Source organism: Nicotiana tabacum, chromosome 17 (genome assembly GCF_000715075.1).
Source record: "Nicotiana tabacum cultivar K326 chromosome 17, ASM71507v2, whole genome shotgun sequence".
Taxonomy (NCBI): domain Eukaryota; kingdom Viridiplantae; phylum Streptophyta; class Magnoliopsida; order Solanales; family Solanaceae; genus Nicotiana; species Nicotiana tabacum.
In genome coordinates, this window is record NC_134096.1 from 42,992,694 (window position 1) to 43,006,564 (window position 13,871).

At 36.6% G+C, this 13,871-nt stretch overlaps 2 protein-coding genes across 2 annotated transcripts; one reads left to right on the plus strand and one right to left on the minus strand.

Moving 5' to 3' along the window:
* Positions 1-4,520: 4,520 nt before the first annotated feature.
* Positions 4,521-5,589, plus strand: LOC142171805 (uncharacterized). Its single transcript, XM_075235510.1, has 4 exons — positions 4,521-4,598; positions 4,683-4,827; positions 4,983-5,166; positions 5,358-5,589. The coding sequence occupies exons 1-4, from the start codon at positions 4,521-4,523 to the stop codon at positions 5,587-5,589; spliced, it is 639 nt and encodes a 212-aa protein (XP_075091611.1).
* Positions 5,590-10,187: 4,598 nt separating this feature from the next.
* On the minus strand, positions 10,188-13,587 carry LOC107789129 (lysine histidine transporter-like 5). Its single transcript, XM_016610902.2, has 8 exons — positions 13,432-13,587; positions 13,169-13,350; positions 12,684-13,067; positions 11,573-11,972; positions 11,362-11,467; positions 11,151-11,242; positions 10,993-11,061; positions 10,188-10,453 (listed from the first exon to the last, which is right to left on the minus strand). The coding sequence occupies exons 1-8, from the start codon at positions 13,456-13,458 to the stop codon at positions 10,343-10,345; spliced, it is 1,371 nt and encodes a 456-aa protein (XP_016466388.2). The 5' UTR covers positions 13,459-13,587; the 3' UTR covers positions 10,188-10,342.
* Positions 13,588-13,871: the final 284 nt, after the last annotated feature.

The following is a 13,871-nucleotide window of genomic DNA, read 5'->3' on the forward strand; positions in this document are numbered from 1 at the left end:
TCACAAATGCGAATCTAGCAGACTAAACCAAACATCACAAATGCGATCTAAATCTGACAAATGTGAGACCTGATGCATCTGTGCAAAACCAGGAGAACTCAAACTCTGTCAAACACTCTGCAACGCGTTCGAAACTCACCCGAGCCCTCGCGGCTCCAAACCAAACATCAACACAAGTCTAAGAACATAACATGAACTTGCGCGCATGATCAAACCATCAAAATAACATCTAAAACCATGAATATGACCTCCAAAAACACATGAAATTAAGGAGCTTCTAAGAACACAACCGCGCGTGCGACTCCTATCAAATCACCTTGGAATTAAGCCAAACTTTCAGGACAAGTTCCAAATGAAAAAATGGACCTATTATAAGTCCTAAAACAGAAATCCAAATACGATAGCTATAAAGTCAACCAACGGTCAAACTTATTAAAATTCTAAGCCTTTTAAATTGCAAACTTTCGGCAAAACAACACAAATTAATCTATGGGCCTCCGAATTTGATTCCGGGAGTACACCCAAGTACAAAATCACAATACGAACCTATCGGAGCCATTCAAACACTGCTACAGGGTCATTTTTACAAAAGTCAAACCTCAGTCAATATTTTTAACTTAAGCTTCTAAAGTGAGAATCATTCATTCAAGTTCATTCTGAATCATCTGAAAATCAAATTCGACCATGCACGCAAGTCATAACACATAATATGAAGCTAACTCAAGACCTCGAACCACTGAATGGAACCTTAAAGCTAAAAACGACCTGTCGAATCGTTACAAGACGTGATTATTTTGGAGCAACAGCCCAGCGTCAGGCTAGCACGATGCCCTGCCATGGAAGTTGGGTGCCAGGAAATTCTCCTACTTCTCTTGGGATAAGGTTTTTCGGCCCTACATGACCGAACTCATAAAAAATAGTCTAAACCTAGTTTGGAGGGAGAGACGCCACTTTGAGAGGAAAACACAAGCACGGAGCAGTCGGGAGCAAGAATTCTCGATTTTTCTTCATCTTTCAAAGTATTTTCAATAATTCAACACTTGTGAAATTATTTAACATTATCATGAGTGGCTAAGACCCATTAGTTCTGGGGTCGTGATTTGGCCATGAATATTGTTGTTCGAAGTTGACTTTTTCATGATTATAATTCGCTAATATATGGTTGTTTCTTCAATTCTGTACTTCATTGCTTGGTTGTCTGGACAACAGTTAAGTTCTATCAACTATCTGAATTATGCTTGGGAAAGCTACGTTATCATTATAGAATAATTGAAGAGGGCATGATCTTATCTCTAATATGGGGGTGGATTTGTATCTAGGATAGGAATATACCTAATCACCATTTTTAATTTAATATTTTGATCTTAAGGCATTCTTGATAGATTGATTCTATAGAAATATATGCGTTAATCTATATTGAATAGGCGAGTAGTAATTCGGGAGAATGCTACGAGAGCAATAACTCAATTAATTAGAAATCATAAGCGAATTGCATGAAAATGAGAGTTAATTAGAACACAATAGGATTGGTGAATCTATCATAACCCTAAAATATTTATCTCTACCGAAATCTCAACAACCACTTCATGCTTTCTTAATTAGTTAATTGTTACATTCACTTATTAGTTATAATCACACAATTCAACTTTGATTGACTCGACTGAATAACAATTTGAGTGAAATTATTAGGTAGTTAACGCAAGTGTATGTGGGTTCGACACTCTACTTATCATTATATTACTTGTTGACCACGTTTACTTATGTGTACATTTGGGAGCAACAAGTTTTTGGCGTCGTTGCCGGGGACTTGAATATAGATTACTTTACTAGCTTTAACTTTTGTTGTTTATTTCGTCAAGGCTAATATTTCTCATTGGTTGCTCTACTCTCAGGGACTTTGTTTGGATACGAAGGGTCAAGAGCCAAGATAGACATCAAGGCTTTGACCCCAAACCTGAGAGAATATTTCACATGAGGTTGAGAGAAGCAAGGGACACATATAATCTCCAGGCACTTGTTCAACTACCTATGGATATGAAAGATGCGCAACATATGGTGGTCCGAGAGGTGGCAATACCTAAAAATTCCAATGTCACCTCTATAACTGTGAAGCCTAGAATCGTTGAGCAATTTGAGTTGAAATAGAGCATGATCCAGCTGCTACGTGCAAATGGGAAATTTATGGGTCTACCAAGTGATGATCCACTACAACACATTCTGAACATCTTGGAGATCAATGATGTAACTTATATCACTAATGGAGTCACTCCTGACTATGTGAGGCTCACACTATTTCCCTTCTCTCTATTGGGCAAAGCGAAGATATGGTTGAAGGCGCATCTAACTAACTCTATTACAACATGGAATGATCTGGCTCATAAATATTTGGCACGGTTCTTCCCTTTAGGCAAAACTGCAAAGATCAGAAGTAAATAGTCGCTTTTAAATAGAAGTCGGACAAGTCCTTATATTCAGCTTGGGAGAGGTTCAAGGAGCTACTTCAAGATTGTACTCACTACAACCAAACTAATGAAGTGTTGGCTCATACCTTCATATAGGGTTACACCCAAAGACCAAGATTGTAGTAGACGCTGCAGCAGGTGGTCAAGTGTTGGATAAACATTTTGATGAGATTTATGCATTGTTGAACAAATTCTCCAAAAGTAATCCTGATTAGCAAGGAGTTGTGGGTAGACACACTGTCCACAAATACGCAAGAGCCATTAAGTTAGATGTTGTTTTACCATTATCAGCGCATGTTTCCACATTCGCCAACCAAGTCAATAAGATGACCATGGTTATTAATAAGCACCAAGCTCAGCCAGTGCAATAGGTTCAGGTATTTTGTGACATATGTGGAGAGGGTCATACAAGCGATCAATGCCCAGCAAATCCAGAGTTTATATGTTTCATGAGTAATTCAAATCGAGGCCAAGAAAAACAGTATGGGAACACCTACAATCAAAACTAGAGGAACTACCCAAACCTTTCTTGGGGTGGGAATCAAGCTACTCAAAATTTGTACAAGCCATAAGTTCCGCAATAGCAGTTTTGCCCACCACAAGCAGATTCATCTGCAAATTTGATAGGTAATATTGAGGAGATGCTTAAGAAGATTATGATTGATAATCAGAATCAGGCTACTGCTATTCAAAATCTAGAGTGACAGATGGGGAAACTTGCCAGCGCCTAGAACACCAAAGTAAGAGCATTACCTAGCGGCACTGAGGCTAATCCTTAAGCTCCTATTAATGATGTATCTATAAGGAATGAGAGAGAATTAGTAGAAGTCCCCTCCAAAAAAAAATAAGTCACTTTTGTTGAGAAACCGGTTAATGTGGAAGATGAGGCACCAAAAGAGACTGTAGTAGAAAGGCTAGCCAAAAAGGGAATGGCAAAGTCACAATCACCAGTAGTGGCTAATCCACCACCCCCTTTCCGGCAGAGATTATAGAAAGTGAAAGACAATGGTTCTTACAAGAAATTCTTTGACATTTTGAATCAAGTATAAATAAATATCCTGTTGGTAGACATCTTGCAGGAAGTGCCCAAATCTACAAAATATATCAAATACATAATGGAAAATAAGAGAAAGTTAGCCGAGTTCAAGACTATGGCACTCATAGAAGAATGTAGTTCAAAAATTCAGAGCGAGTTTCCTCAAAAGTTGAACGATCCAGGTAGGTTCACTAACTAGATTTTGATTGGTAAGTACACAGTCGGGCGAGCCTTGTTTGATCTTGGAGCAAGCATCAATTTGATGTTGCAATTGGGATTAGGTGAGCCATAACCGACTACTGTGATCTTGTAACTAGCAGATCGCTTCCTTTCTAGTCTAGAAGGGGTGATCGAAGATGTGTTAGTACAAGTGTGTTCTTCCATATTCCCTGGTGATTTTATTATCTTGGACTATGAGCCTGATCAGGAAGTCCCATTTATTTTGGGAGGTCCATTCCTTGCCACGGGCCGAGCCACTATTGATGTTTGTGAAGGAAAGATGACAAAGAGAGTGGGTGATGTGGAGGTCTTCAATGTTTACAAAGCACTTAAATTGCCAGTCCACTATGAAGAGTTATCCATGATTTCTATGGTGGAAGATTATGTGACCTTAGTGATGCCTTATATGAGCCCAACGGACCACATTAAATGTGATTTATTGGGGGATGAAGAAGAAAGTGAAGTCAAGTTGGTGGAAAAAATTGAGCAAGTCTTTAACATAGCTTGCAAGTATGTTCGTGAGCTTGGGAGATTTGAGGAGTTAGATCGACTAGTTACACTGATTCCTCCTAAACCTTCTATTTAAGAAGCTCCAAAAGTAGAGCTCAAGCCTTTACCAGCACACCTGCAATATGCCTACTTGGGGAGTGCTAAAACATTTCTGGTGATTATTTCATCTAGCTTGACCAATTTGAAAGAAGAAAAGCTGCTAAGGGTGATCTGTGAGCACAAAAGAGCCATTGGGTGGACAATTGTTCATATTAAGGGAATCGATCCTTCATTTTGCATGCATAATTTTTTTTATGGAATATGGACACCGCCCTAGTGTTGAGCAACAAAGGGGATTGAATCCCATTATGAAGGAGGTCATGAAGAAGGAAGTAATTAAGTAGCTTGATACAGGTATCATTTTCCTTATTGCTTACAGTAAATGGGTAAGCTCAATGCAATGTGTGCCTAAACAGGGTGGGATGACTGTTGTAGAAAACGAGAAAAATGAGCTAATTACTACTCACGTTGTGACGGGGTGGAGAGTCTGCATTGATTATATAAGGCTCAACAAAGCAACCTGCAAGGACCACTTCCCACTTCTATTCATTGACCGGACAGGTTGGTTGGGCATGAGTACTATTGATTCTTTGATGGTTATTTGGGGTGCAATCAGAATTTTATAGCCCCAGAGAATTAGGAGAAAACGACCTTCACATGCCCTTATGGTACTTTTGCTTTTAAGAGAATGTCATTCGGTCTTTGTAATGCACCAGCCACTTTCATGAGGAGCGTGATGGCCATTTTTATTGATATGGTGGGAAAGGTTGTAGAAGCCTTCATGGATGACTTTTCAATCTTTGGGTTTTCTTATGATGATTGTTTGAAAAATTATGCCAATGTGTTTGCACGATGTGAAGAAATGAATCTGGTGTTAAATTGGGAAAATGCCACTTCATGGTGCGAGAGGGCATCATTTTAGGTCATAGAGTGTCGAAGAGATGCATTGAAGTTGATAGTGCGAAGGTGGAGGCAACTGCAAATCTATCTCCACCCATCTCTGTGAAGGGTGTCCGGAGTTTCTTGGGACACGCAGGTTTTTATAGATGATTTATTAAAGATTTTTCTAAAATTTCTACTCCACTATGAAGGCTACTCGAAAAGGATGTGACGTTCAATTTTGATGAGGCATGCCCGAAGGCGTTTGATGAACTAAAGAAGAAGTTGGTGGTTGCACCCATTATTGTAGCACCGGATTATTCCTTGCCATTTGAACTTATGTGTGATGCAAGTGACCATGATATTGGGGTTGTACTAGGCCAAAGAAAGGACAAGACGTTTTACTCCATATACTATACAAGACTCTTAGTGATGCACAGTTGAATTACAGCACCACTGAGAAGGAGTTGTTGTAGTTGTGATGGGCATTTGAGAAATTTCGGGCCTACTTGGTGGAAACAAAAGTCATACTCCATACTGATCATGCGAAAATAAGGTATCTATTTTTGAAAAAGAATTCAAAGCTAGATTGATGCGCTGGGTTTTATAGTTACATGAATTTGATGTAAAAATACGAGATCAGAAGGGCAAAGAAAACCAAGTGGCCGATCACCTATTGTGGCTAGAAAATCATGAGCGCGTGGAGGAAGGTGGACAAATTAAGGAGACATTCCCTGGTGAGCAGGTGTTTTCTATCATATATGAACCTGCCCCATGGTATGTGGATTTTGTGAAATATCTTGTAAGTGGGGTTCTCCCTTCTGAAATCCAATTTGAGGCCAGAAAGAGGTTCTTGCATGATGTGAACTTTTACTACTGGGATGTGTTATTCTTGTACAGATAGCGCGCTGACCAATTGACGAGGAGATGCATTATTGAAAAGAGGTGAAACAAGTGTTGTATGACTGCCATGCCTCGCCATATGGGGGGCATTATGGAGGCAATAGGACAGCTGCAAAGGTGGTACAGTTGGGGTTCTATTAGCCAACATTGTTCAAGGAAGCCCATACATTTGTTAACAAGTGTGACAAGTGTTAGAGAATAGGAACAATCACGAGAAGGCATGAGATGCCTTTGAATAATATCCTGGAGGTGAAGATTTTTTATGTGTGGGGCATAGATTTAATGGGACCATTCCCATTATCTAGAGAAAACAAGTACATCTTGCTTGCGGTGGACTACGTGTCCAAATGGGTGGAGGTTGTTGCATTGCCGACCAATGATGCCAATGTGGTGGCCACTTTTGTGAAAAAGAACATATTCTCGAGGTTTGGGATGCCACGTTCTTTGATTAGTGATGAAGGAATATATTTCTGCCATCGGTTGTTGAATAACCTCCAGCCAAATATGGGGTCCGCCATAGAGTTGCCACTAGATATCATCCACAAACAAGTGGACAAGCTGACGTGTCAAATAGAGAAATAAAGCAGATAGTAGAGAAAATAGTGAGTGGGAATAGGAAATATTGGGCTGCAAATTTAGATGATGCTTTGTGGGCATATAGAACTGCATACAAAACGCCAATTGGAACATCTTCGTGCAAGTGTATGTATGGGAAGGCATATCATTTGCTGGTTGAACTTGAGCATAAGGCGTATTTGGCGGTCAAGAAGTTGAATATGGACTGGGAAGTTGCTGGTGAAAGAGGCTCTTACAATTGAATGAGTTAGATGAGTTCAGGTTGCACGCCACACCACTCCGCCCGAACCTTTTATACATCATCTAACTCCCCCCTTTCCCAGAGGTAGAAGTAGGGTGAGAGATTGGGAAGTAGCTTTCTAGTAGAACCATGAAAGGAACCTTAAGGTGCACTAAAGTTGTGAAGAATACCACTAGTCGATGAACCTTAATAGATGGAGTGTGTGTAAAGAAAACAAATTAAAAAGGGGGGGGGGAGAAAATTGCAAGAAGAAAAAAATATACAAATAATGTTGTTAATCAAAAAAATAAAAGAATAAAAACACACACCTCCTACTCTTACTAATTCATGCTAGTGTGGATGTAGAAGTGCGTAGTTGAAAAAAGGGCTATGTTATATACGAGTTGTGGCGAGTTGATTGGTTAATAAGAAACATACATACGCGGAATACTCGGGAGCAAGAATTCTCAGTTTTTCTTCATCTTTCTTAGTATTTTCAACTGTTCAACACTTGTGAAATTATTTTTATTTTATCACGAGTGGCTAAAACCCATAGTTCTGGTGTTGTAATTTATCCACGAATATTGTTGTTTGAAGTTGACTTAACCTTAAGTACATTTAGCTAATGTATGGTTGTTTTATCAATTTTATGATTAATTGCTTTATTGTCTTGCCAGCAATTAGGTTCTATTTACTATCTATGCTATGCTTGGGAAAGTTATGTTATAGATTAGAGAAGAATTGAAGAGGGCGTGATCTTAACTCTGAGTGGGGGCGGATTTGTGGATAGGATAGGAATATACCAGTCACCATGCTCAATTGAATATCGTAATCTTAATGCGTTCTTAATAAATTGATTCTATAGGAATATAGGCGTTAAACTATTTTGAATAGGCGAGTAGTAATTTGGGAGAATACTATGAGAGCAATTACTCGATTAATTAGCAACCATGAGCGAATTGTATGAAAAGGGAGAGTTTATTAGAGCGAAATAGGATTGGTGAATCGATCACAACCCTGGAATATTCATCTCTACTGAATACATAACAATTATTTTGCTACTTGATTAATTAGTTACTTGTGACAAATATTGCTTAATATAATCGCACTTTTGAACTCTAATTGACTCGACTGAATAATAATCTGGGTCAAGTTAGTGGGTAGTTAACACAAGTCTCTGTAGGTTCGATACTCGATTTATCACTTTATTACTTGTACGACCACATATACTAGCGTGTGCATTTGGGAGAAATAATGCCTCAACAGTACTATTATCGATTGGGACAGATGACATCGATAGTATTATGAGATGCATCCACGGATCGGGTCGTGCGACCTCAGCAGTGTACACTATTTTATGGATCGGACAATACAACCTCGACAAAATCATGCATAATATTCGAAAGAGAGTCATAGTGCCTATGAGTCTTCCTGACTTGAGATTTGGCATTTTATTTATTATTGATCATATAAATATTCCATTTTAGGTAGTATTCAGTATTTAAGGATTTCGTATCTACTCTTCTGTTAAGTATCGTGTTATGTACAAATATCTATTTTCGTTGCTTCTATTTGCTATGCTTGATACCTATCTACTTTTAATCGTACTTTGATTATTGGATCATTAGTAAGTGTCGATGCCAATCCCTCACAACTACTTCTTCGAGGTTAGGCTAGATACTTACTAGGTATGCATTGATTTATATACTTATACTACACTTCTGCACTAATTGTGCACTTACTAAGATGGGTACATTTGGTGGTCATCTATGCGCGTTGGTGCAACTGCTAGGGAAACTTTGTGGTGAGCTGTATTCCATGTTATGATCCGCAACACACGGAGTCCCCGTCCTATTCATTTACTATATTCTGTCTATTTTCTATTTCAGACAGATGTTGTAGTTGGTTTGTATATTCGGGTAGATACTCATACACTTGTGACACCAGGTTTTGGGAATTTAGATTATTGTTCTTGGTGGTATCCTGTTATGTTATCTGGATTTATATTTGACCACGTTCAAACATTGAAAATAATATAAGTATTTTATTATGAAAATGAACGATTACGCTTATTTATTTCATGTTTTGAGATACGCTTTGAATTTAATTGTTGCGACCTATGGTAAAAATTGGATCGTGACATATACAAACATTATTTTGTATTATTAGAAGCTTTGTAGTTTTAACATAAATGTTATTTGTCATTTATAAGTTAGTTATTAATGGCATTCACATGTCTTTCTATTATTATTGTTATAATACTTTTTTAAGAGGACTTGATCGGGCAATTTATATATTTTTTAAAGATGTTATTAAACCCTAAGGTTGCTGTAAACTTTCGGCTTTTAATATTTTCCAGAGGTAGGTACTCCTTTCTTTTTAGGTTACTACAAAGTATCAGACTAACCAGAAAAAAATTATCATAATCAAGTACGAATATGATAGCTCAAGTTTGTATCGAATAACATAATAAATATCCTTTTAAGTAGAAAGACGCGGATAGTACATTGGTGTGATCTGTTAAATTTATTACTATTTAATTATTACAATTTCATGTAAGTTTCATTAGTCTTTTTTAAGTTATATTTTTTTATCAAACTAAAAATACAGATGAAAAATTGATCATACTTTTGTGGGTGTTTGGACATAAGAATTGCAAAATTTCAAAAAAAAAAAGTGAATTTGTTTTTTCAAGTGAAAATGACATTTGAAAATTAGAGTTCTATTTGGACGTGAATATAATTTTGGATTGTTTTTGACTTTTTGTGAGTGATCTAAGTAAACATTTTGGAAAACTCCTTTTTTGAGTTTTTTAAATTTATAAAATTTCAAAATTCATGTTAAAGTGAAAATTAGAAATTTTATGGTCAAACAGTGATTTAAAAAAAAGTAATTTTTTTTTGAAAAAAATAAAAAAAGTCTTATATCTAAACGGGCTCTAAGTCACACGGTAGATAACAACATTTAGAAAAGTAGTAAAGGGTTAAGTTTGCTCCAATGTAAAGGCGTGTCGCATGCAGCTGCAAAAAGCGTGCCAGAAAAAACTACTTTCTCTATTTAACATGACATCAGATACTTTTGGAACATGATCTCAAAGTTTATCAAAATCACAAATATACCAATGACATCTAATGTAATAATGACATAACTCATGGTTATAAATGTCTTCGAAAAACAGTAAGTTGAAAAGTTACACGATAAGCAAGGGCAAAAGTGTCTGTGCAATAAAAAACTGATAATTCATGCAAAACAACCTACTTAGTTGGACCAATCAAAACAACTAATACACCTGTATTTAAAGAAATTTCGTTTCATCGGCAAGCTGGCAAAGACAACCATGGCGCGCTTCAAGCTTCTTTTATATAGTAGTAAGTATGTTGATAAAAATGCGAAACACGTTGAGACTAAACTGACTTCATATGAAACAAAATCACTAGAATAGATGTTTCTAAATTTTTAGGAGAAAGAAATTCCAAGTGATAGAAAATGAGAGAGCTATCACTCTTCAGAATGAGAGAATAATGTATAATTCTTTGCTGAGATGATAATGGTGCGTGCTCCTCCTATTGGTGCCAAGATGGTTATGCTCACGCCAATAATAATTGAAATCTGCAAAGAAAGAGAAATGAAAGGGAACATGGAGAACATAGTAACATGTTAACTATCATGTACTTCAAAAATCATGTTGAATAATAATGTAATATAAAATACGTTATCTATATAGAGTTAATTAGTACATCATGAAACGGAAACAAAAAACACATTTCTTGTATTAGTGGTGAACATTTTCTACTTCCAACCAAGAGGTTGTGAGTTCGAGTCATCCCAAGAGCAAGGTGTTGAGTACTTGGAGGGAGGGATGACGAGGGTCTATAGAAAATAGTTTCTTTACCCCTGGGTAGGGATAAGGTATGCGTACACACTATCCTCCCCAGACATTGTTGTCTTTTTGTATCAAAAAGATGATGCATGCACTATTTTGCAGTATTATTTGATTATTTGAGATAGCATATGCTACTAGCTAGTCTGTTCTATCTTTGGGCTAACATTATACAGTTACATGGTTTAAGTTTTCTTTAAATATTTATTTGGGATAGAAAATGGAAACACATGATTGTGTATTATCTCAACGAATTTGACAAACTTACCCAAGAAGCGATCCAATGAAAGCTCCACCTTTTAGGTTTGTGGCTCACAAGCCACATCATGCATGGGAGCTGCCATATATACAATTAAGGACATTGATTAGTACTGCTCTGCTTAAAGCTGTTAGAAATTATAAAGAAAGATAGGATAGAGATCGTACAAAAAATGATGTGGATGAAAATGCCAATCCTCCGAAAAAGCCCAACAACCCTCCGAAAAAGGGAATGCAAATTCCAACGAACATCGTGAGAACTGTGTAACAATTGATACAAGTTTTGAAAAATAGGAATTAGTTACCATCACATTTGCTATCTCTTTTTCATTTTATTGTTAGCATTCTATAAAGGTCGTGAAAGATTAATTCTATTTACCAACATAAACGCTTCTGGCAATAAGGCGAAGAGGTCGCCCTGGAGTGAAATGACGCTTTTTAACCAAGAAAGACTCAATCGTGTCAAAAACAGGCATTGCAAAAACCTGAGATTAGAAAACAAAATGGTAATGAACACAAAATTATTTCACCCAATATTGAATATAATCATCTTCTGACAAAGGTATCATAATACAGTTTCAAACTATCACCTGATAGCTTCCAAGAACATGCAAAAACACCATGAAGTTTGCAAGAGAAATTAGCCAATTTGGGTGTTCTAGTGTAACAAGGACGTCATCAGCCACAAGATTGCCAAAAGCCCAGAATCCAGAGGCTGCAACTGATAAATAGCAAAATGCAACTATTGCATAAGCCACGACAACACCCCGCCACATTGGCCCTTTAGAGGGTCTTTCCGGGGTTGAAGGGATGGTTGCTTGAATTTCTAATGCAACACTATGTCCAGCAAATGCAAATGCAATGGTTCCTAAGCTGTTGAAAATATCAAATATTATTCCAGCTGTAGTATGAGATCGAAGACCATAATTAGCTGATTTCGGATGCTCAATTCCCTTGATGATCGATGCAATTGACGCAATTGTTGAGTAACTGCATATGAAAGTACAAAGTGAATTTAATGTCATAAAAACAAAAAGGACGTGAAAGGCCAAGAGATGCAATGACCGAAAATGTGAATGGTTAACTAGTTTAAAATTAAACGTCTAGCATTTAAATATTAGCTAACTCCAAATTTGTAATATCTTTGACTAATTCAATAGATACATGATGTATGCGCTCATAAGAAAATGCAAATTATATCTTGATTTTTTCAATTGAGATTGTTGAGATGAAGCTAATACCTCCATAGTAATTATGCATGCATACACTAGATTTTCTTATGGTTGTGAGGATTCTTATCAAATTCTTTCAATTGGATGATAACGTGTGAACTACATATACTACTTTTATGTATGTTGTTTTTATATAAGAAAACTTGGGAAAAGTCACTCGTCCAGAAAAGATGAAGCAAACTCTATATAACATTCCAAAACTCCAACATATATGTAAAAAGAAAAGATTTGAATTGAACTATTTCAAAAGTTTACAGTATATGAATTTCCAACGATAGGCCTTATGGTAGGTTTCCGAATGTAAGCAATACATGTGATAGTGTAAGTAAAATTTCCAAACTTATTGCACCCTAATTCACCAGATAAACTCATGTATTTTAAAAAGGGGAAAAAGGAACTAGTTACTAGATGTATAATTATTTTAACATCATAATAATAGACTTGTATTTTGCATTTTGTGTTCATTTACCTCAAAGACATAACAGCAGCTGTAAAAGAGACCACCTTCAAGGAATTAAAATTAGGAGCTTGGGATAATATCAATTGAAGAACTCCAAAAAACATAATATAGTAAGTTTGATTAATCCGACGACCCCAATGGAACATCATAATCACACTTTCCCTTAGAGACTTCCCCCCTGTAACCATGTATACTATGTCACAGGCAACCTGAACAATCATCTGTTGAGGCATCACCATCCAGTAACCCCTCTTTAGGCCAAAAACATGTTTGCCTAACTCAGGATATCGGTCAAATCTCTTCCCCGGGACATGCTCGTGCAAATTAACCAATTGCCAAAATGAGTATAATGTCACACTCCATGAAATTATTATCATCCCGATTCCTGGAATCCTACATATTAATTAAAAAAAATTAAATATAAGAGGGTTAAAACTCTTTTCACAAATGAATGATGTACATGAGATGTATCATATAAGAAAACTAGAATATACCAGCCGAGTTGTGACACAGCGCATGGTAAGCCTAGAACACCGGCTCCTACGATGGCTGTTACATTATGGAATGCTGAATACCACCATTTGGCTTTTCGGGAAGCTGTTATAGGTAACCACTTATTCAGATCATCGATTTGTTCATTTGTCCTTCCATCATCGGAATTATTCCCACTCTCAACCTTGAATGAAAAATGAAGGTTACATGAATAAGAACATGATCAAAGACTACTATTAGAAATTCATGTTTAGATAGAGCATACCATGGAAACTTCTTTGCTTTGCACCATTAGTGTGTACCAGTTTTGTGTCAGAGTAAATATATAGCACTTTAAAAACTCTTGTTAGCAATTACTCAATAGATAAGTAAGTAAAGAGTTGAACGTGGGAAAAGAGTTTTTATACTTTTTTGGGGTATCTCTTACTATCCTCATTTAGGGGAACTATGAATCAGTCATAGATTTTTAGCTACAATATCTATGCATGTGAATCAAACAGTTTCAGAAAATTAAGGATATCTAGATAAAGTTATCCACTTACTAACTACACAAACCATGTGATAAACGATTGATTATCCTATTTTCGTGCAAGTTGATTGTTTTACCAAGTAACTAGAAATACAGAACTAGACAAGTCAATCTTAATATATCCCGTGAATAGAGGTGTCAGAAGAATTTTATGAAATTGATCAGTCCAATTGAAC

Bases quoted from the DNA above. Each gene is read 5' to 3' on its own strand.
- LOC107789129 (XM_016610902.2), bottom strand. From the start codon at position 13,458: ATGGTGCAAAGCAAAGAAGTTTCCATG. The intron at 13,351-13,431 runs GTATGCTCTATC...TTTTCATTCAAG, and splicing joins AAAGCAAAGAAGTTTCCATG to GTTGAGAGTGGGAATAATTC. The intron at 10,454-10,992 runs GTAAGTTTGTCA...CTTTCTTTGCAG, and splicing joins TTCATTGGATCGCTTCTTGG to ATTTCAATTATTATTGGCGT.
- LOC142171805 (XM_075235510.1), top strand. From the start codon at position 4,521: ATGGAATATGGACACCGCCCTAGTGTTGAGCAACAAAGGGGATTGAAT. The intron at 4,599-4,682 runs GTAATTAAGTAG...GTGCCTAAACAG, and splicing joins AGGAGGTCATGAAGAAGGAA to GGTGGGATGACTGTTGTAGA. The intron at 4,828-4,982 runs GTTGGTTGGGCA...GTAATGCACCAG, and splicing joins TCTATTCATTGACCGGACAG to CCACTTTCATGAGGAGCGTG.